A 20,251-nucleotide genomic window follows, 5' to 3' on the forward strand; every position below is an offset into this window, starting at 1 on the left:
TAGTCACTGCAGTTAGCCCAGACTTCACCTCCGTCCCAGACAGGTTCGTCTTGCAGTCTGGCTTCTAATTCAGGTGTGTCTGAACCCGCCGATTGGGTTTCCAGGCCACTGTGCTCGTGGCTGTCTTCAACATACATCAGAACCCTCTAGAGAGCTTGTTTACATGGCGGGGCCTTCCCTCCAGAGCCTCTCATTCCACTGGTCTGGGATGAAGCCTGAAGCTTGGCACTTCCGACACGTTCCCAGGTGGTGCTAACGGTCCTGGGACCACTTACGTAATAGCAAATTTGCGACGTTACTGCTGGTCACTTGGTGATTGACCGTGAAGCCTGGACTCAGGAAATCTGGGTGTTCCAGTGTCCGGTGGGTGGCACAGCCCCTGCTCTACTTCTCCACACTCCCTCCCCTCCAAGCCTCACTCCTTGCTGGGTAAACACCTGACTGCTTTGTGCCTCCTTTATGAGTGGTGACTCTCCTAGGAAGGAGTCCTCTCCTTTTCAGATGATCACACCAGCTCAGAAAAGTGGGGGCTGCCTGCGGACATGTCCCTGTGGCAACCCTGGGACAGATGAGAAACCGTTCACTTTTCCCCAAATCATGGCTGACTCTTATATACTTGTATGCTTATTTTTTTTAAAAAGATGTTATTTATTTATTTGACAGAGATCTCAAGTAGGTGGAGAGGCGGGCAGAGAGAGAGGAGAAAGCAGGCTCCCTGCTGAGCAGAGAGCCCAACGTGGGGCTTGATCCCAGGACCCTGGGATCATGACCTGAGCCAAAGGCAGAGGCTTTAACCCGCTGAGCCACCCAGGCGCCCCTACTTGTATGCTTATTGCCAGACCACAGACCATCTCTAGGGCTCCTCTTTTAGAATTACTTGAACAAGCAGCTTTAATTTTTATATCAGAAATGAGGTTTTGTGAACACCTAGGTTTGAATCTAGACCCCGCTCCCCCAAATGTGTTAAGTTCCCCATCTTTCATTTAATGGCTTCTGGGCATTTCTAAAAAATTGCCTCTCTTATGGTAATTTTTACCATTACATGGGTATTTTTCTTAACTTATTCTTTGTCTCAAGATTCTGAAATTCTGATCACAAATTGTGTCTTTTGAGTAAAGGGTAGCTTGGAGGGACCAGAGTGTTGAGAAGCTAAGAGCATGGTCGCTAGAGACCAGACGAGACTCAAGTTATTGATTGTGATTGTGGGCAATATAGTGTAACTGAACTTCACGTTCCATGTATAAAATGGGATATTCTTTTCCATGGGCTTTTGTCAAAATTTAATTAACCTGCTTAAACATGCAAAGCACCTGAAACTGTTTGAGTTTCAATAAAGAGCAGCTGTTAATAGTAGAAATCCTCTGTCATCATGGTTTAGACTATGGATAATCCAAAAAAGACATTTTTTTATAAAGATTTTTATTTATTTATTTGACAGAGAGAGATCAGAAGCAGGCAGAGAGGCAGGCAGAGAGAGAGGAAGGGAAGCAGGCTCCCTGCTGAGCAGAGAGTCCGGTGCGGGTCTCGATCCCAGGACCCCAGGATCATGACCTGAGCCAAAGGCAGAGGCCCAACCCACTGAGCCACCCAGGCGCCCCCAAAAAAGACATTTAAAGTACAGAATTGAAGGAGCACTTGGGTGGCTCAATCAGTTGAGCGGCTGACTCTTGATTTAGGTTAAGGTCAAGATCTCAGGGCCCCTGGATCAAGCCCGGCATTGGGCTCCCTGCTCAGTGGGGAGTTTGCTTCAGGTTTCTCTCGCTCCCTCTGCCCCTCTCCCCAGCTTGCGCACACATGAGCACGCACTCTCTCCCTCAAAGCTTAAAAAAAAAAATAGAATCTCTGATACCTATCTCTGTGAAACCCTACATTTAAACTTCAAATTTATACATTTACTTGCTAATCTTTTGATGCAAGACCATTTTTTTTTGGTGCGGATCCCCTGGTTGGGGTTCTATTTTGTTTTCCTTGTACAAACTACATCATCTAGGAGCGAATTTTTAAAATTGTTTTTATTATAATATAATGTATTATTTGCCCCAGGGTTACACGTCTGTGAATCATTGGACTTACACATTTCACAGCACTCACCATAGCACATACCCTCCCCTATGTCCAAACCTAACCACCCTCTCCCTAACCCCCAGCCCCCAGCAATCCCCAGTTTGTTTTGCAAGATTAAGAGTCTCTTATGATTTGTCTCCCTCCCCATCCCATCTTGTTTCCATTTTTCCTCCCTATCCCAAACCCCCTCCTTGCCTCTCAAACTCCTCCTATCAGAGAGATCATATAATTGTCTTTCTCTGATTGACTTATGTTGCTCAGCATAATACTCTCCAGTTCCATCCACATCCTTGCAAATGGCAAGATTTCATTTCTTTTGATGGCTGCATAGTATTCCATTGTATGTATACCACATAAAGACGATCCTGGAGCAATCTGAGGGTGAACTATTTTTAGATTTTCATGATTTTGTCTTTTCATTATTTTACGGTGGTCTCACATCTACTAACTTTTGGAAATACATTTCTTAAGCATTCGGTAGCTTTCTTTTCTTTTTTTTTTTTTTAAGCAGTTGATGGGCTCTGTTGGTTTATTACATTATCATGTGATGCTCGGCCAGCAGCAAGAGTTCAGAACAAATAGAGCTGACTTGGCCAGAGCAGAAGTGGGGTTCATGAGAGAAGAATCTGTTGGCTGCAGACTTCCAGCCTCCCACGGATCTTTGGGTATAAGAAGACCTTGGACTAGCCCACCTCTCAGTGAAGTGGGGGGGTCTGTTATTACTGCACTCAGGAAAGGTGTTATTTAAAAGGCCAGTGGTAGGATTGGGAGGAGGAGCCTCCTGCCCTTTTAAAGTGGGAATACCGAAGGAGACCGTGGGAAGGACGTGGCTTGGCCAGAGCTTGCTTAATTAAGAGAAAAATTTCCAATCAGGGTTGACAATCTGACCCATTTTCTCAAAGGAGGCTGAAAGATTTCACTTGTATGCATGTCCCAGATGCTTCGGAGCCTTCCAGGCTCAGGGTTGGTAATCAAAACAACCACTGGGCTGGAACCGCTGGCTTGCTGGCTGGCCGGCAGTGATGACAGGCTGCCTGCTCCTTCCAGCTTCATGCTGACACTGTGCACTTCGCTGATTTACTGGGGAAACATGCAGGCCACACATGGGCACACACACACACACTTCGTATTTTGAAATACCTGGTAACAAACTCCTGAATGCACTCCTGTGACCATCAAGGGTGATGCCTGTAGTGCAAGCTTCTGGAAGTTGTTTTCTGTACCTGCTGAAGAAGGGGAGGGTTAGTGGGCAGAGCTGGGATAGAGGGAGGCTTGTTGCTACACAGAACTTTCTCGCCATTAATGCCCAACATCTTCTGCCCCTGCCTGGCCTCTGGACCCTGCCCTCTGGCATTCTTCTGGTAACAGTCATTGTTGTGAGGGGTTTGGTCTGTGTGTGTGTGTGTGTGTGTGTGTGTGTGTGTGTGTGTGTGACATTGATGCCTTCCAGTGACCAATCATATTTTTGTCCATGAAGTTGCTTACTGATAGTCATAACATGCCGTGGGCTACTGCTTAGATATTTCTTAGACCCTAGGCCTGCTGACTCTTAAGAAATCCAAATTGTTCAGCTACTAGATCCCTGAAATTCCAGAAAATGGGCTTACAACTTTTGTTGATGGAATAACCAGACTTGGTTATTCAAGTGTTAATGTAGCCAGAATCTGGCCTCACCCGCCCTCCCCTCTACTTCGCTAGAGTATTTTAAAGCAAATTCCAGGGAGCCTATTATCTTATCTGTAAGTATTTCAGTATGTTTTTCTGACAAATAAAAAGTTTTTTAAAAAAATTTCTGAAGCTTGGGGCACCTGGGTTGCTCAGTGGGTTAAACCTCTGCCTTTAGCTCAGATCATGGTCGCAGGGTCCTGGGATTGAGCCCCGCTTCGGGCTCTCTGCTTGGCAGGGAGCCTGCTTCCCCCTCTTTCTCTGCCTGCCTCCTTGCCTACTTGTGATCTCTGTCTGTCAAATAAATAAAAATCTTAAAAAAAAAAAAAAAGATTTTTGAATCTGTACAACTGCAAATCTATCCTAACATTTAACAAAATTAACAATAATTCTATAATACCATTTAATACCCAGTCTTTGTTAAATTTCCTCCCAGTGTCTCAAAAATACTGTTTTTACTTAATATCAGAATTTAAGCAAGGCCTACAAATTTTATTTGCTTCATAGAGTTTTAAGGAATATTTTTATTGAGATGCAGTGCGCACACCATATAATTTACCCATTTACAGTGTACAGTTCAGTGTTTTTCCAGGTATTCGCAAGACTGAGCACCCCTCACACAATCTAATTTCAGAGCGCTTTTATCCCTCCTAATAAAAGCCTTGTGTCTCTTAGCAGCCACTCCTCAGTAACCCCACACCCATCCCTGGCCTCTGCAAGTGCTGATCCTAACTATCTCTGTAGATTTGCTTCTTCCTGAACATTTCCTATGGAATGGAAGTCATACAATTTGTGGTCTCTTTCAATGGGCTTCTTTCGCTTAGCACAGGGTTTCTATGTTGGCGTTTATATCCTACGTCATTCATTTTTATTGCTGAGTAATGTTCTGTTGTATGGATCAACTACATTTGACTTCTCCGTTCATCAGTTGATGGGACACTTGAGTTGTCTCTACCTTTTAGCTGTTAGGAATACTACTATGAGGGCGCCTGGGTGGCTCAGTTGTTGAATGTCTGCCTTTGGCTGGGGTTGTGATCCCAGACCCAGTGTCCTGGAATTGAACCCCGCATCCGTCTCCTTGCTCAAATGGGGAGCCTGCTTCTCCCTCTCCCACTCCCCGTGCTTGTGTTCCCTTTCTCGCTATGTCTCTCTCTATCAAATAAACAAATCCTAAAAAAAGAAAGAAAGAAAGAAAGCATTAAAAAAAAAAAAAAGGGAATACTACTATGACATTCAAGTACAAATGTTTGGACATGTCTTCATTTTTCCTGGTTACCTGCCTAGGAGTAGAACTGCTATTTAACATTTTGAGGAAGAACCAGGTTGTTTCCAACAATAGCCGTCCCATTTTATATTCCCCTCAGCAATGCATGACGATTATTCCAATTTCTCCAGATCCTCACCAACACTTGTTCATCTTTTTTTTTTTAATTTTTTTTTAAGATTTTATTTATTTATTTGACAGAGAGAAATCACAAGTAGGCAGAGAGGCAGGCAGAGAGAGAGAGAGGGAAGCAGGCTTCCTGCCGAGCAGAGAGCCGGATGCGGGACTCGATCCCAGGACCCCGAGATCATGACCCGAGCCGAAGGTAGCAGCTCAACCCACTGAGCCATTGTAGCCACCTAAGTGGGTGTGTGGTATTGTACTGTAATTTTTTTCTTTAATTTCCCTGATGGCTTCTGAAGTTAAGCATATTTTCATGTGCTTTTGGCCAATTGTGTATCTTCTTCAGAAAAAATGTTTTTATAGATCCCCTCCCCCATTTTTTAATTGGGTTGTCTTTTCAATTTTAAGTTGTGAAATTGCTTATGTATTCAGGATACAAGTCCCTTACCAGATATTTAATTTGCAATATTTTCTCCCATTCTGTGGGCTGCTTCTTCACTTTCTTGGTCGTGTCACTTGGCGTTCCAAAGTTTTTATTTTGATATAGTCCTACTTTTCTTTTCTTTTGCTGCGTGTGCTTTCGGTATCATATCTTAAGTGTCACCCTGACTCAAGGTCATTAAAGTTTGTTTCTATATTCTAAAAGTTTAACAATTTTAGCTTAAATGTAGGTCTCTGATCCCTTTGGAGTGATTTTTTGCATTCAGTATGAAGTAGAGGGTCCAACTTCATTGCTTTGCTCATGGATATCTAGTTGTCTGGTGCTGGATATCAGCACCATTTGTTGAAAAGACTATTCTTTTCCCATTGAAAACCCATTCCCTTTGCTGAAAATCGCCTGGCTGTAAAGGTTAATTTCGAGACTCTCAATTCTATTCCATTGACCTGTCTACTCTTATATCTGTTCTCTACTGTCTTTATTACTGTAGCTTTGTAGTAAATATGTTTTTTTGAAATTCCATTAACCTCTTACTGTGTCCTCTTTTTCACCTCTACCACAAGCCATTTATTTTGAGGGACCCGCGTGATTTTTATAGAATTACCCTAGTTGGCATTGGGCTGATCGTGTCCAGGTGGTGTCCCTTACTGTGTTCTTCCATCTCTCGTTTCGTAAATAATATTTAGATCTCACATCTTAATTAAATTCAGGTTAAATTATATATTATTCTTTCTTGCTAAGAATACTTCCTGTTACATCAGTTAGGAGGTGTGTGCTGTCTGGTTATCCCACCTTTTTTTTTTTTTTAATTTTATTTATTTATTTGACAGACAGAGATCACAAGTAGGCAGAGAAGCAGGCAGAGAGAGAGAGGAGGAAGCAGGCCCCCTGCTGAGCAAAGAGCCTGACGTGGGGCTCAATCCCAGGACCCTGAGACCATGACCTGGTCATCCCACTTTTATTAATAATAAAATTGATTAAGTGGATTTGAATGAGACCGAACTATCTCCTATAAAGTTCCCCATCAACTTGTCAGTTGTTGGTTTTAGCAGCCACTCTGGTGTGTTTGGAGGAGGTATAAAATGATGATTTTTGGGCTCCTTTTATTCCTTCTGTATTTGTTAGCTTTGTTACTTTCCGTTTAACAGTTGTTCAGTAGGAGTTGGTGCCCTGGCCACCTGTTAACGTGACCAATGATTATTTTAAAGGATCTTTATGAAATTTTTATATGTCTGTGCTTTTACCCATTGTGGTCATCATTCTTTCTGACACTCTAATTGCCCCATCACATGAAATTAACTATATGATCTGTAGGATTTACTTGGAAGTAATCCAGTGCAGGGGATGGTATGAAGGAGTAGATGAGTCAGGAATATCTGTGAATTAAAATTGTTGGAACTGGATGGTGGGCTCATGATATTGTTTGATCTTTCTCCTTTGTATAAGGTTTTTAAAAATCATCTGTTATTGGCTAGTGGTTACCCCTTGATTTCAGTCTAGTGTCATTTTGATAGCTTCTTTGATCTCAGGCATAAGAAACCCCAAGAACATTCAGAGTTAGAATCAGTCACTTCTCCAGGGATCCCTGATTCTTTTTAGTGGGAAACAGTATTTGGAGGCTACCTGATTGAGACCCTGGCAATGCCACCAGATAGGCCTTGTCCTTAGCTTCCTCAGGGGACACACTAAAAAATGTTTTCCAGAAAAAGAATGAATCAGGCATTCAGATCAATGAATTCAAATGAAAGACTACGGGTTTTCATTTAACTTTTTTTTTTGCTTTATTTTGATCTATTTCATGCTAAAAAGTTTGGTTTCTAACAGCTATTTTTACTTTATCCTAATTATATATGACATCCTACTTCTATATAATGTAAAAACCTAATTTTATAGTGTGTGTGTATTTATGTGTTGAGAGGGGAGAAGGTACAGTTTTAAAATAATGCTATCAATATTTAATATGTCCTCTGTGGTTCATTTTATCTTTAAAACATGTCTCACTAGAGATGTATAGTCAAAAGACTGTTTTTCATAGTTATTTGAAATCACTTTTCTTCCTGTGGTTATGCTATCAACTTGATACCCTGTTAAGTCCATTTGTTTCAGTTTGCTTTAGGTTTTTAGATGTTGAATTTCTCCCCTCTTTGTCATTTCAAGTGATTCTAAGGTAGTACTGTAACACAACGGATATCCAGAAGTTTCGTTTGCGTCCTTGTTCCTTCACCCCGTGTTTCCCTTCTTCCCATAGAGAATCATTTTAATTAGTACTAGGTGTATGCTTATATTGTTTTAAAAAATGCATCTACTTTTTAAAGATTTACTTCTGTATTCTAGAGAGAGCCAGTGCATGTGAAAGAGTAGGGGGAAGGAAAGAGAGAGAGGGTCTTTAAGCTGACTCCCCACTGAGCATGAAGCCCGACGTGGGGTTCGATCTCACGACTATGAGATCATGACCTGAGCTGAAACCAAGAATCAGAAGCTTAACCAACTGAGCCACCCGGCACCCCTAAAAATATGTATTAACCATATAAAATGGAAAATGTTTTCCTCCCTGTATCACAAAGGACAGTATACTCTACACTTTGCTGCCTTTGCTTTCCCACTTTACAGTGTATCATGGAAACTCTTTCTTTTTTAACTTTGTTGATTTGATCCTTTGTATCAGACTGGTTTTATATTTGTGTCCTCTTTAAGTATATTATGGGATGTGGCACTCTGTTCCTAATTGTGCCATCAAATACTGGGAGAGTTAGTGACTTTACTGAGTTGTACCGAAAGTCTCTTTTCTTTCCTTTTCATCTTAGAATAAATGGCTTATTTTTATTTTTTTATTTTTGTTCTCTCTCTCAGTCTAAAGGAATTCCTGCCCAAAGAATACATCAAGCAGAGAGGAGCGGAAAAGAGAATATTTCAGGTATTGGAAATGTACAGAACTTTATTATTCTCCTCACTCCCTAACATCGTCTGTTAGTATGAGAGGGGCCTCTGCACGTGCTAGGTTAGTACCCCAACCATGTACTCTGCTTCTGTAATAAATGATTAGTGAGTCCAGAGTGAAGAAGCTGACAAATCTACTTTGGGCAGATTTATTATCTTAATCCATACGTTCTTGCTAAAGGTTACTTAGTCCTTCTGAGAAAAAATGTGCATGCATTTAATTTCAAAGGCATTATCTTGATAGTGTCGGAACAAGGTGATTTGCTCCTAAAATGCACTGAAGAAGTAGCTACAAGTAGCTTCTTTGTCCTGATATTTGTTTTTTGAAGCTTTGAATTTGGAAAATGGTGTCTTTTTAAAATTCAGGGCTTTTTCCCCTAAATGTCAGAGAGTTCTCTCTTCCTGGCAAACACTAAGAAAAGCCCTATCATCAATTCTACCATAAAACAATCACTCCAGTGAATCCAAAATATTAAAGTCTTCTTTGGTATTGAAATGTAAATGCAAGTTGAAGTAGAAATGTCATGTGTTCATGTGTATAAAATGCACACAGTCTTGATTCCAGGTACTCTGATGTGTAGGCATTTCTATACCCTGCTCTTTGGAAAACCATGTCTTTTGGGTGTATGTTAGAATGATACCTCTCCTGGAGAACATTATTTTAGCTCTCATTGAAAGCATTGGTTCTGAACCTTTGGGAATGCGGAGTTCTTCCAAAAGTGGATTACACTTTGGATTCTGGTCTGAATCCAAAGATTCACGGCATGAATTGTTGCCTGTAGGTATAAAATATCTAGAGAGTTTGGGTTCCAGTTTTCATTAGGAAGCCCTCCATCTGAGCTGTCTGTGTGCTCTGGTCCTTGCTGAGCTGGTACATGTGTCACAAAGGGGTCTTGGACACAAACATCAGTGACCCATCATTCGTAGTGACTGTGTGTGCCATATATTGTAAGCACCTCTACCAAGTCCACGTGCTGGCAGAGCTGCGATAACGGGTCCTTGCTGCTGTCACTTGTAGGAGCATAAGAACTGTGGAGAGATGAGCGAAATAGAAGCCAAGGTCAAGTATGTCAAACTCGCCCGATCCCTCCGGACATACGGTGTGTCCTTTTTCCTGGTGAAGGTAAGTTGGGCAGGGTGCAGGGTGCAGAGGGTTGTTGGCGGGCAAGCTTGCTTTGTGGTCCCAAGACCCCTAGCATTTGCAGAGGTAACATCTGGCCAGTGGTCACCTGAGTTTAGCCCATGGGGCAGACCCGAAGTGTGTAAGCTGTAAGGCTAGTGAGTGAGCCTGGCTGCCTGTGGGCCTCCAGGCACTTGTGTCTTGGCCTGGTACACTGCAGTGCTATAAGGTCACTGAAGGAGTACATTTATGTCTACTTGTTATCACTTTACTTTGAAAATGTCTCACTTAAGATTACTAAGAGTGCCCTGGACTAAGTGAAGGCTGTTGATCTCTACATACCGACTGAATTAATGTAGTAAACAGGGTACTTTGTATACTTTCAGGTGGGCTTTGGGATTTTCTGTGGCCTTCAGATCTGATTTCATGGGAATTGCTTGCCATCCTACTAGAAGGAAAGAGGCGGGTCTTTGAAATTCAAGACTGAGGCCCTCTACGGGTGTGTTCTTAGGTGGACTGATAAACTTTTTGTGGAGTCTGACCTCACATATTCTTCTTTTTTTTTTTTTTTTAAATTTCTTTTCAGTGTAACAGTATTCATTGTTTTGGCACCACACCCAGTGCTCCATGCAATCTGTGCCCTCCCCAATACCCACTACCTGGCTCCCCCAGCCTCCCACCCCCTGCCCCTTCAAAACCCTCAGGTTGTTTTTCAGAGTCCATAGTCTCTCATGGTTCACCTCCCCTTCCAATTTCCCTCAGCTCCCTTCTGAAGGGAGCTGACCTCACATATTCTATTAGTCGTCTCACTAATAGGTTTCATTGATTGCCATTTGTTTTGCTGTGACTCTTGGCTTCCTGCCTCTTGCTCTTGGCCCTGGAAGAAAACTACACCATGTGAAGTTTCTCATGTTGCTTGAGGCAAAGGAGACTGTTACCAGCTGTGGGGCAGCTGCCCCCAGGAACAGACGTCCCAAGGACCAAGTCAGGGTCCTTTAAGAAACGCACTTTCCTCACTGCTAAAGAGAACCAAAGAAGAATAAAGTTACACTGTCCTCTAGGATGTTTGGGGGTAGAGACGCTTTTTTTGACTATACTAATTGGAGAAAGCTGCTTCATTGGGGGTGAGGAGCAACAAAGATGTTACACTGGAGAAGGGGAAACACTTCTTACCGAGGACTTACTTAAACGAGACAGCCCTTGGTCTTTTACCCCAGAATGCTGAGGCCCTTGCAAATGATGAAAGCATAGGTGAATCACTTTGTTTTTCAGAAAATCATATAGAAGTTGAATTTTTCATATTTAGTGTGAGTTTTAAACTGTCAGTGAATTTTTTCCTGGGGCTGATGCATTGTAGGTATGAATGGCTCCATTTCCCTGAAGTGACTCTGCTGTCTTAGCTGAGGTGAGCCCATCTGACCTGTAGTCACCTACATCCTACTTCATCCTGCTAACTCCCCTATCCTCACCATGAGCAGATGGCGAGTTCTGCTTGTTTTAGAAGAAAAAGTTGCTTTTCATTTATTATTCTGAAGAACAGTAGATGGCAGATGAGTTCCAATACCTCATAGGGACAAAGGTAAAACAAATTTCGAGCATGTCCAGTGCTTCGATCTCAGTTTCCATGCTTTCTTGAGGTTTTCTATAATCTTTTATGTATGAAATTCATTCTTGTTTTCATGTTGTTTTCCATCAACCCCATCACACTTGATACAGTCAGTTTCAGTGATGTGCATATAAGTCAATAAATTTAGGAAAATACATAGCACACAGCAAACTAAATGTAGTTATGAAAAACGCTTGAACAGCAAGATCCAGAAAAAAAATAAAATGTTCTCCAAGGCTAATTTAGGGCCAGAGAAAAATCTGGCTATGGCTAGAGTAATTAGAGGTAGAACACAGATCTTCTGGTTATTGCAAGGTCTTGTAGATTTGGTTAAATGAAAACTTCTTTCACAAAAGTATTTAAGACAAAATAAGAAAGTAGTGGAAATTTTCATCCTTCATTCCTCTCTCCCTTCCTTTCTCCTTTTCTTCATTTCAAGTCTTTTTTTTTTTTTTAAAGATTTTATTTATTTATTTATTTATTTATTTGTCAGAGAGAGAGCGAGCGTACACAAGCAGGCAGAGTGGCAGGCAGAGGGAGAGAGAGAAGCAGGCTCCCTGCGGAGCAAGGAGCCTGATTCAGGACTCAATTCCAGGACTCTGGGATCATGGCCTGAGCCAAAGGCAACAGCTTAACCAACTGAGCCACCTGGGCATCCCTATTTTTTTTTTTTTTTAACTTACATGCCTTTGAAGAAAGGCCAGGATCAACTTTAGTATACATGTTAGGTATTCAGATTTTGATTTTCTTTAGTTTTATTTTTTGTCACTTTATGGAATTGAGCACACTGCCCACTTTAATTTTTTGCCCAGTGGTCTTATTCATATACGTTTTATTTTAGAATTTATTTTGATAGGGACACATGGCTGGCTCATTTGGTTGAACATCTGAATCTTGATCTCAGCTCAGGTTATGAGATTGAGCTCCATGCTGGGCTAGAGCCTGCTTAGGATTCTCTGTCTCCTTCTCCCTCTGCCCCCCACTCATGCATTCACATGTTTGCTCTCTCAAAAAAGAAAATTGATTTTGATAAATAGTTTGTATGACTGCAGTTGTATTATTTTCCAAGTAGGACAGTTGAGAATTCAGGAGTAATTTAATACTATGGACTAATGAACCTTGTAAATCAGATCAATAGGTCAAATAAGATGGCTTCATATACAGTGAACTATCTGGAAAAGAAAGACAGAAAACAACTCCATCTATAATAGTATCAAAAACAATAAATTACTTAGGAATAAATTTAATCAAGCACATAAAAGATCTATATACTAAAAACTTTTAGACACTGGTAAAAGAAATTAAAGACAATACAAATAAATGGAAAGCTATCCCATGTTCATGGATTAGAAGAGCTAATATTATTAAATGGTCCATTCGCTTAGCATAATTTTCAGCCTCCAGATCTCTGTACATGCTATAACAATATATAGTCATTTTAACTTTTAGGTTTATTTTTAAATTGAGTAAATTGTTCAAGTACAAGATATATGTCAACAACATGAAAAAACAGTTTGTGTATATTGGTAAGTGCAGTCATTTAGAATAGATGATGAAAAGAGATCCTATGCAGAACAGCAGAAATGCACAAAAATTGTATGGCTTAAGGGATAATAAGTTTTTTTAAAGGCATAAGTAACATATTTCTCTAAAACCCTAACCTAAACATACCATACCATTGAATTGTGGAGGAGTTTCATTGGCATCATTTAGGAAGTTAAAAGTGAGTGATTCTAGCTTCTCATTCACTACTTCTATAGAAGTGTTAGAAATTTTCTATAGAAGCTGTTAGAAATTTAAGTAAGTCATTGAAATTATAATTTCTGAAACACTTAGATATTGATATTGAATACACTTAATCATACCACATGGCCTTAGGATTAATCATATATAGTCTCAGAGTAGTTAGATATATTTACAGGCACTTATATCATATTTTTTTCCATATCCATGAAAACACTGACCTAATATTCAGAGTATTTTACTTTGTTGTTAAAAAGAAAGTGCTTGGGGATTGGAGTCAGGAAGATTGGCCTGTCATCCAGGATGGTGACACCCCTATGTGGGAAATAACAGAAACTCCTATAACTTTGAGAGATATCCATAACCCCCCTCAGCCTCAGTTTCTTCATCTGGAAAGTGGGAGTGATAATGCCTTACAGAGCTCTAGTGAAGATTAAATGAGATAATATATGTAAAGAAATGTGGACCCTGGTGAGGGGTGACTGGGTGGCTCAGTCAGTTAAGGGTCTGCCTTTGGCTCAGGTCATGATCTTAGGGTCTTGGGATTGAGCCTCCCTCTCATAGGAAAACTGCTTCTTGCTCTCTTCCCTGCTTGTGCTCTCTCTCCCTCTCTCTCTCAAATAAATAAATAAAATCTTAAAGAAAAAATGTGGTGCCTGAAAAATAAGGCTATTTGATTACTTTTGGATTATCTCTTAACCCTTCTCACATCTCCGTAATCCCCGGCTCCTGAGTCTTTCATCCTGTAATTGCCTTTTCGCACCCATGGTGTAGTGCAAGAGTTGGCAAACTCTAGTACTCTAGCAAACTCAAGTAAAAGATTAAATGGTATCTTGGGCTTTACAGGCCATACTATTCATCTCTGCCCATGTGGCCTAAAAGCAACCATAGGCAATACGTAAATGAACAAGCATGGTTAGGTTCCTATAAAGCTTAATTGATAGGCTCTGAAATTTCAATTCCATATAATTTTCACATGTCACATAGTGACATAGTGACATTAATCCTCTTGTGGATTTTGGGGGTATTTTTCCCCCAACCACTTAAAAATGGAAAATTCACTCTTAGCTGTCAGGCCACAAAAAAGCAGGCAAAAAGCTGGGGTTAGCACTGGCTTTAGTTTGCTGATTCTAATATAGAGAATGTCTATATGCCATTTAATGAATCCACAGGGAATGGCTTTATGTGGCAGTATTCCCAATGCCTAAGAACATAAGCTTTAAAAAGAAACACCTAGATTTGGATTTTGGCTTTGCCACTTAGTTTTACCTTAGATAAGTTACTTTACCTTTTGTCTATGCATGTTTGCTCACCTATAAAATTGTGCCTTTTTTTGAGGTTTAAATAAGATCATAGAGAAAAGTGGACTGTGGCATGTAAGAGCCTAATGAATGGAAGCTGTAAATGTCTACAGTCTTCCTCCTAGAGTGACTTCTTTTGCATTTTACCTTGATACCCTAACCAAAACCCCATAAGCAATGGTAAGCCATTTCCCATGGCCTGGAAAGGATCTTGTTCACACCAGGAAATTCTTGTGTAAATCTTCTTCCTCATTTATAAATTTGTTTTTTAACTTTCCCTGTAGCCACAGCCAGAGCTCTGAGATGTAATATACCTGGTGAGCTGACCCTCTTCTCTCCTTAACTACAGAAGCATCACAGAGGGCATTTGGAACCTCTCAGAACTCTAAGTTGAATAGATGACCAGTTTTAGAGAAAAATGGCTAATGAACAGGCTCTTTAACACCATTTTGCTCTTTTTTTTTTTTTAAGTTTTATTTATTTAAAGGACCTCTCCACCTGGTGTGGAGCTTGAATCCACTACCCCGAGATCAAGAGCCACGTGCTCCTCCGACTGAGCCAGCCTGGTGCCCCTAACACCATTTTGCTCGTAACCAGCCATCCCTTTCTGCCGTGCCCCTGAGAGAAATAAGTGTACTGATCACACAGCAGAGTAAGCAAGCCCACACTTTGACACCAAGCCAAGGTAGAATTCCAGTGAGCACAGCTGCATCACAGGCTTAGGCCACGTCAAAGTCAGGGGCCTCGAGCCAGAGCATGCAAGAGTGCAACCCACCTGCATCCCTTCACTCAATTCTCAATCTCCCATGTAAGACACAGGTGACCTGTGTAATCTGCCAGTCTCCCCGCATGGGAGAAGAGCTGGGAAGAAAGCAGGCTTGACCCCAGCCAGCCGCCAGTTTTGGGGGGGGTTTTTTGGTTTGTTTTTATATTTATTTCTTTAAATTCAATTAGCCAACATATAGTACACCTATATTTTTACATTTATTTATTTAAATTTTTTTCATTTTTACATTTATTTATTTAAATTCAGTTAGCCAGCATATAGTACATCATGTGGTATTGAGTGATTCATTAGTTGTGTACAATATGCAGTGCTCATCATGTCGCGTTCCCTCCTCAGTGCCCATCACGTGGCTACCCCATCCCCTAACCACCACCACCCCCGCCTTTTGCAGCCCTCAGTTTGCTTCTCCGAGTCAAGAGTGGGTCTTGGCCTGAAGCCACAGTGATGGCTGAGATGTGCTTGAAAGAGAAGGGGCGGGGCTTGTTAATGAAGCCTGCCTTCTCTCGGTAGAATGCATTCCTTCTCAGGCCTCTAAATTATGCAAGCTCAAGACATCTTCCAAACAAAACCAACCTAATGAGGACCACCTGGAAAGAAATTTCTGCAGCATGGCAGCAGCTACAGCCTCTGTGTGTGTCTGTGCTTGAGAGACAGGACTTTGCGGGGCCTGCCTAGCCTGCTTGCTTAGCTGGAGAGAAAAGGACGCTGGTCTCTGTAGTGGCAAGTCTGGGTGTAGGGTGGATTGAGCTGTGTGGGATATGGGGAGAAAAAGGAAACTTCTCCAAGCATGCAGGCTCTCCCACTGTGGGTCTAAGGCAGGTCTTGGGGGAAGAACCAGTGTGGCTCACCCCAAGCTGAGCCTTTCACTCTTCTGACTTTCTCCTGCTGCTCTGCATTTTGTGGGTAGGCCCTGAAATCATCTGATTGGGAGATCCCAATCATGTGGTCTCCCTTGCTGGGTTGCAGCATATTCTGCATTTCTTCTGCCCTCCTCTGCCTAATCCTGCTCTTCTGATGGAATGCTCACTGTATGTTGTTAGCATGTTCCCCATGACTCCCTCTCCTGTCCAGAATGAGCTCGGCACGAGCCAGGGCAATCCATCACAGTTCTGTGTTCCCGCACCCCAAAGCCCCCCGTCCATCGGGAGGTGCAGGTGGAAAAGGCTGAAGGCAACAGCTGCAAACCTTATTTTATTTCAGATCCCCTTCGGGGTCCCAGCAGCTGGGCTCGTGCCAGCGCAGTGTGGCTAACTGCCTAGAACCTCTTCGCCTCAGTCTCTGTGTGGCTTCTGAAGGCAAGGTAGACTCGCCATCATTGTCCACCTTGATTTCATTGCTTTCACCTCTTGCAGAACCGGCCTCTCTTTACAAAGAATCTGATGTTTCCCAGTGGTTTTTTTAAGGACTGGGAGGTTCTTCCACTGCCGTATTCCCCTTGTCAGACACCCACACAGATTTCCGATCCTGTTCTCTCCTCCTCCTGGGAGGAAGCTGGAGATGTGCCCTGACCTTGACCGTTGAATGACTTATGAACTGCCCATGGGAGCTCCCAGAGATTTTTGTCTTCTCTGATTGCTTTCACCAGAGAAGAGTACACGGTGGTAGACAGTCTGCTTTTGAAGTTAGAGCCATTTTTGAGCTACTCGAATTTGTGTTCCAGTCATGGCTTTACCACTCACTACTGTTTGCCTTGGATGAGTTGCTGGTCTCTTCATTTGCAAAATGGGGATGATGATACCAACATTTGAAGGATGTTCTGAAACTTACTAGATAATATTTATTAAATACCTAGCACATTTGCTTTATTTTAAAATTGCCTATCCCTATGTATACATACATGATTTGTGTTTGCTAATTTGTATGTATTGCCCTCTGAGAATAGTAATTTAGGCATTGCTGGGTTTCAGCAAATATTTGGGAAGTTCTTTTTTTTCCCTGATAACATTAGAAATAGTTTGGTTTTTTTTTTGTTTTTGTTTTTTGTCTTTTAAAGAAAGGGAGAGAAAGAGAAAAGGGGAGAGGAGCAGAGTGAGAGGGAAAGAGAGAATCTTAAGCAGGTTTCATACCCAGCACGGAGCCTGACATACGACTCAATCTCACAATGCGGAGATCATGACCGGAGTTGAAATGAAGAGTTGAATGCTTTAACTGAGCCACCCAGGCACCCCTGAAATAGATTTTTTGTTTTGTTTTATTTATTTATTTAGTTAGTTAGTTAGTTGACAGACAGAGATCACAAGTAGGAAGAGAGGCAGGCAGAGACAGAGAGAGAGGGAAGCAGGCTCCCCGCTGAGCACAGAGCCCGGGATCATGACCTGAACCAAAGGCAGAGGCCTTAACCCATTGAGCCACCCAGGCACCCCCAGAAATAGATTTTTTAAGTAAAGTCTGGTGAATAAGGAAAACCACAAGAAAATAATACAAATCACTTGAGGTGATCATTGTCACCATTTTATCATGTAATGAAATTTTTATTTCTAAAGATCTTGTTTTGAATTTTATTTAAAAATTTCATTTTTAAAATTTTATTTCATGTAGGGTTAAGCTATACAAATGGTTTTTATTTTTATTTTATGTTATATTGCAAATCTGTTGCCTTGAATTCAATTGTTTTCCAATCATATGGTTTTTAATGGTTCTAGAATCATCTGTTATATGGGTATAAGAACTCCCCTGTGGTTGAAAATTTTGGTTGTTTCCAGTTTTTCGCTATGATAACTGTAGTTACATATAATCTTCTCACATTGAGAACTTCTTTTTGAGTAAATTGTTTTTATTAAAATTCAGTTAGCCAACACATAACACATCATTAGTTTCAGGTGTGAGTGTTTAATAATTCATCAGTTGCATATAAACACCCAGTGCTCATCACTTCATGTGCCCTCCTTAATGCCCATTTGAATAACTCTCTAAAAACAATCTGTGTCAAAAGGGGGAACATATTTTTTTTTTTAAGATTTTATTTACTTATTTGAGAGAGAGGAAGAGCACAGAGGGAGAGTGAGAGGGAGAAGCAGACTCCCTGCTGAGTGGAGAGCCTGACGGGGAACTCCATCCTAGGACCCTGAGATCACTACCCGAGCCAAAGGCAGATACCTAACTGACTGAGGCACCCAGGCACCCAAAAGGGGGAACATTTTTATAGCTTTGGACCAATATCGGTGCATTTTCTTCCATAAAGGTTTTGTCACATTAAATTCCCATTTATAGTGATTCTCTTTCATACCTTCTTCACTTCTGAGTATTAATTTAAAAAAAAAAAACCTCCATTTTAGTAAGTGAAAACTTAATCTAATTGCTTGTTTCTTACTTGATTTTTTTCTCCTTCTTGTTTTAATTTTTTTTCTTAAGTTTTTATTTAATCACCAGGTGTTATTCGCAGTAAGTGCATTCCTTCATCCTCATCACCTACTGCACCTGTCCTCCCACCCAGCTACCCTCTGGTAACCATCAATTTGTTCCCTATACTTGAGTCTTTTGCTTGGTTCGTCTCTTTTTTCCCCCTTGCTCATTTGTTTCTTAAAATTCCACATAGGAGTGAAATCATTTAGCGTAATACTCTCTAGTTCCATCCTTGTCATTGCAAATAGTAAGATTTTGTTGCTTTTTATAGCTGAATAATATTCCAGTATGTGTCAGTGTGTGTGTGTATACACACATACATGACATCTTCTTTATCCATTCATCAGCAGATGGACACTTGGGCTGTTGCCTTATCTAGGCTTTGGAAATAATACCGGTATAAACATAGGTGTATATGTATCCCTTTGAATTAGTGTTTTTGTATTCTTTGGACAAATACCCAGTGGTACAATTGCTGGATCTTAGGGTAGTTCTCTTTTTAAATTTTTGAGGAATCTCCATACTGTTTTCCACAGTGGCTGTACCAATTTGCATTCCCACCAACAGTGTTATTTTTTTCTGTACATCCTTGCCAGCACTTGTTGTGTCTTGTGTTTTTGATTTTAACCATTCTGACTGCTGGGATGTGATATTTCATTATAGTTTTTTATTTGCTTTTTCCTAATAATTAGGGATGATGAGCATCTTTTCAAGTGTCTGTGGGCCATCTGTATGTCTTCTTTGGAGAACTGTCTATTCATGTCTTCTGCCCATTTATAACTGGATTATTTGGGGGGTTGTTGAGTTTTATAAATTATTTCTATATTTTGGATACTAACCCTTTATCAGATATGTCATTGGCAAATATTTTCTCCCATTCCATGGATTGTCTTTTCGTTTTGTTGATTGTTTTCCTTCGCTGTGCAGAAGCTTTTTATTTTGCTGTAGTCCCAGTAGTTTATAGTTGTTTTTGTTTCCCTTGCCTCAGGAGAAAAAAGTTACTATGGCCAATGTCAGAGAAATTATTACCTGTACTGTCTTCTAGAATATTTGTGGTTTCAGGTCTCACATTTAGGTCTTTAATCCACGGTGAATTAATTTTTGTGGATGGTGTAAGAAAGTTTCATTCTTTGGCATGTTGTTGCCCTCTTTTCCCAACACCATTTATTAAAGAGACTGTCTTTTTCCCATTGGCTATTCTTTCCTGCTTTGTTGAAGATTAGTTGACCATATAATTGTGGGTTTATTTCTGGATTTTCTATTCTATTCCACTGATCTGTGTGTTTGTTTTTAATGCCAGTACCGTACTGTTTTAGTTACTACAGCTTTGTAATAAAACCTGAAGTTCAGAATTGTAATTCTTCTATCTTTGCTTTGCTTTGGGTATTTGGGGTCTTTTGTGGTTCCATACAAATTTTGGGATTGTTTGTCCTAGCTCTAAAAAAATGCTGTTGGTATTTTTATAGGGATTGCATTAAATGTATAAATAGCTTTAGGGAGTAGAGACATTTTAACACTATCTTTTCTTCCAATACATGAGCATGGAATATTTTTCCATTTCTTTGTGTCTTCAATTTAGGTATTTAACTTCTTTGGTTAGGTTTATTTTTGGTATTTTATTATTTTTGGTGCAACTGTAAATGAGATTGTTTTCTTAATTTCTCTTTGTACTGCTTTATTATTGGCATAGAAAAATGCAGTGTATTTCTCTACATTGAGTTTGTATCCTACAACTTTAATGAATTTATCAGTCTAGTAGTTTTTTGGTAGTCTTTCAGGTTTTCTATGTAGAGTATCTTGCAATCTGCAAATAGTGAAAATTCTTCTTCTTTACTGGTTTAGGAGCCTTTTATTTCTTTT

General features: G+C 40.6%; 1 protein-coding gene across 4 annotated transcripts in view; it reads left to right on the forward strand.

The window, feature by feature from the left end:
• The window catches only part of TLN2 (talin 2), a 428,022-nt gene that overhangs the window by 243,167 nt on the left and 164,604 nt on the right, over window positions 1-20,251 (forward strand). For all 4 annotated transcript variants that reach the window (XM_044230578.1, XM_044230582.1, XM_044230581.1 and 1 more), the window contains 2 exons: window positions 8,406-8,469; window positions 9,511-9,615. In XM_044230578.1, the coding sequence (XP_044086513.1) occupies window positions 8,406-8,469; window positions 9,511-9,615 (169 nt within the window). The remainder of the gene's footprint in view (window positions 1-8,405; window positions 8,470-9,510; window positions 9,616-20,251) is intronic.

Source organism: Neovison vison, chromosome 13 (genome assembly GCF_020171115.1).
Source record: "Neovison vison isolate M4711 chromosome 13, ASM_NN_V1, whole genome shotgun sequence".
NCBI lineage: Eukaryota > Metazoa > Chordata > Mammalia > Carnivora > Mustelidae > Neogale > Neogale vison.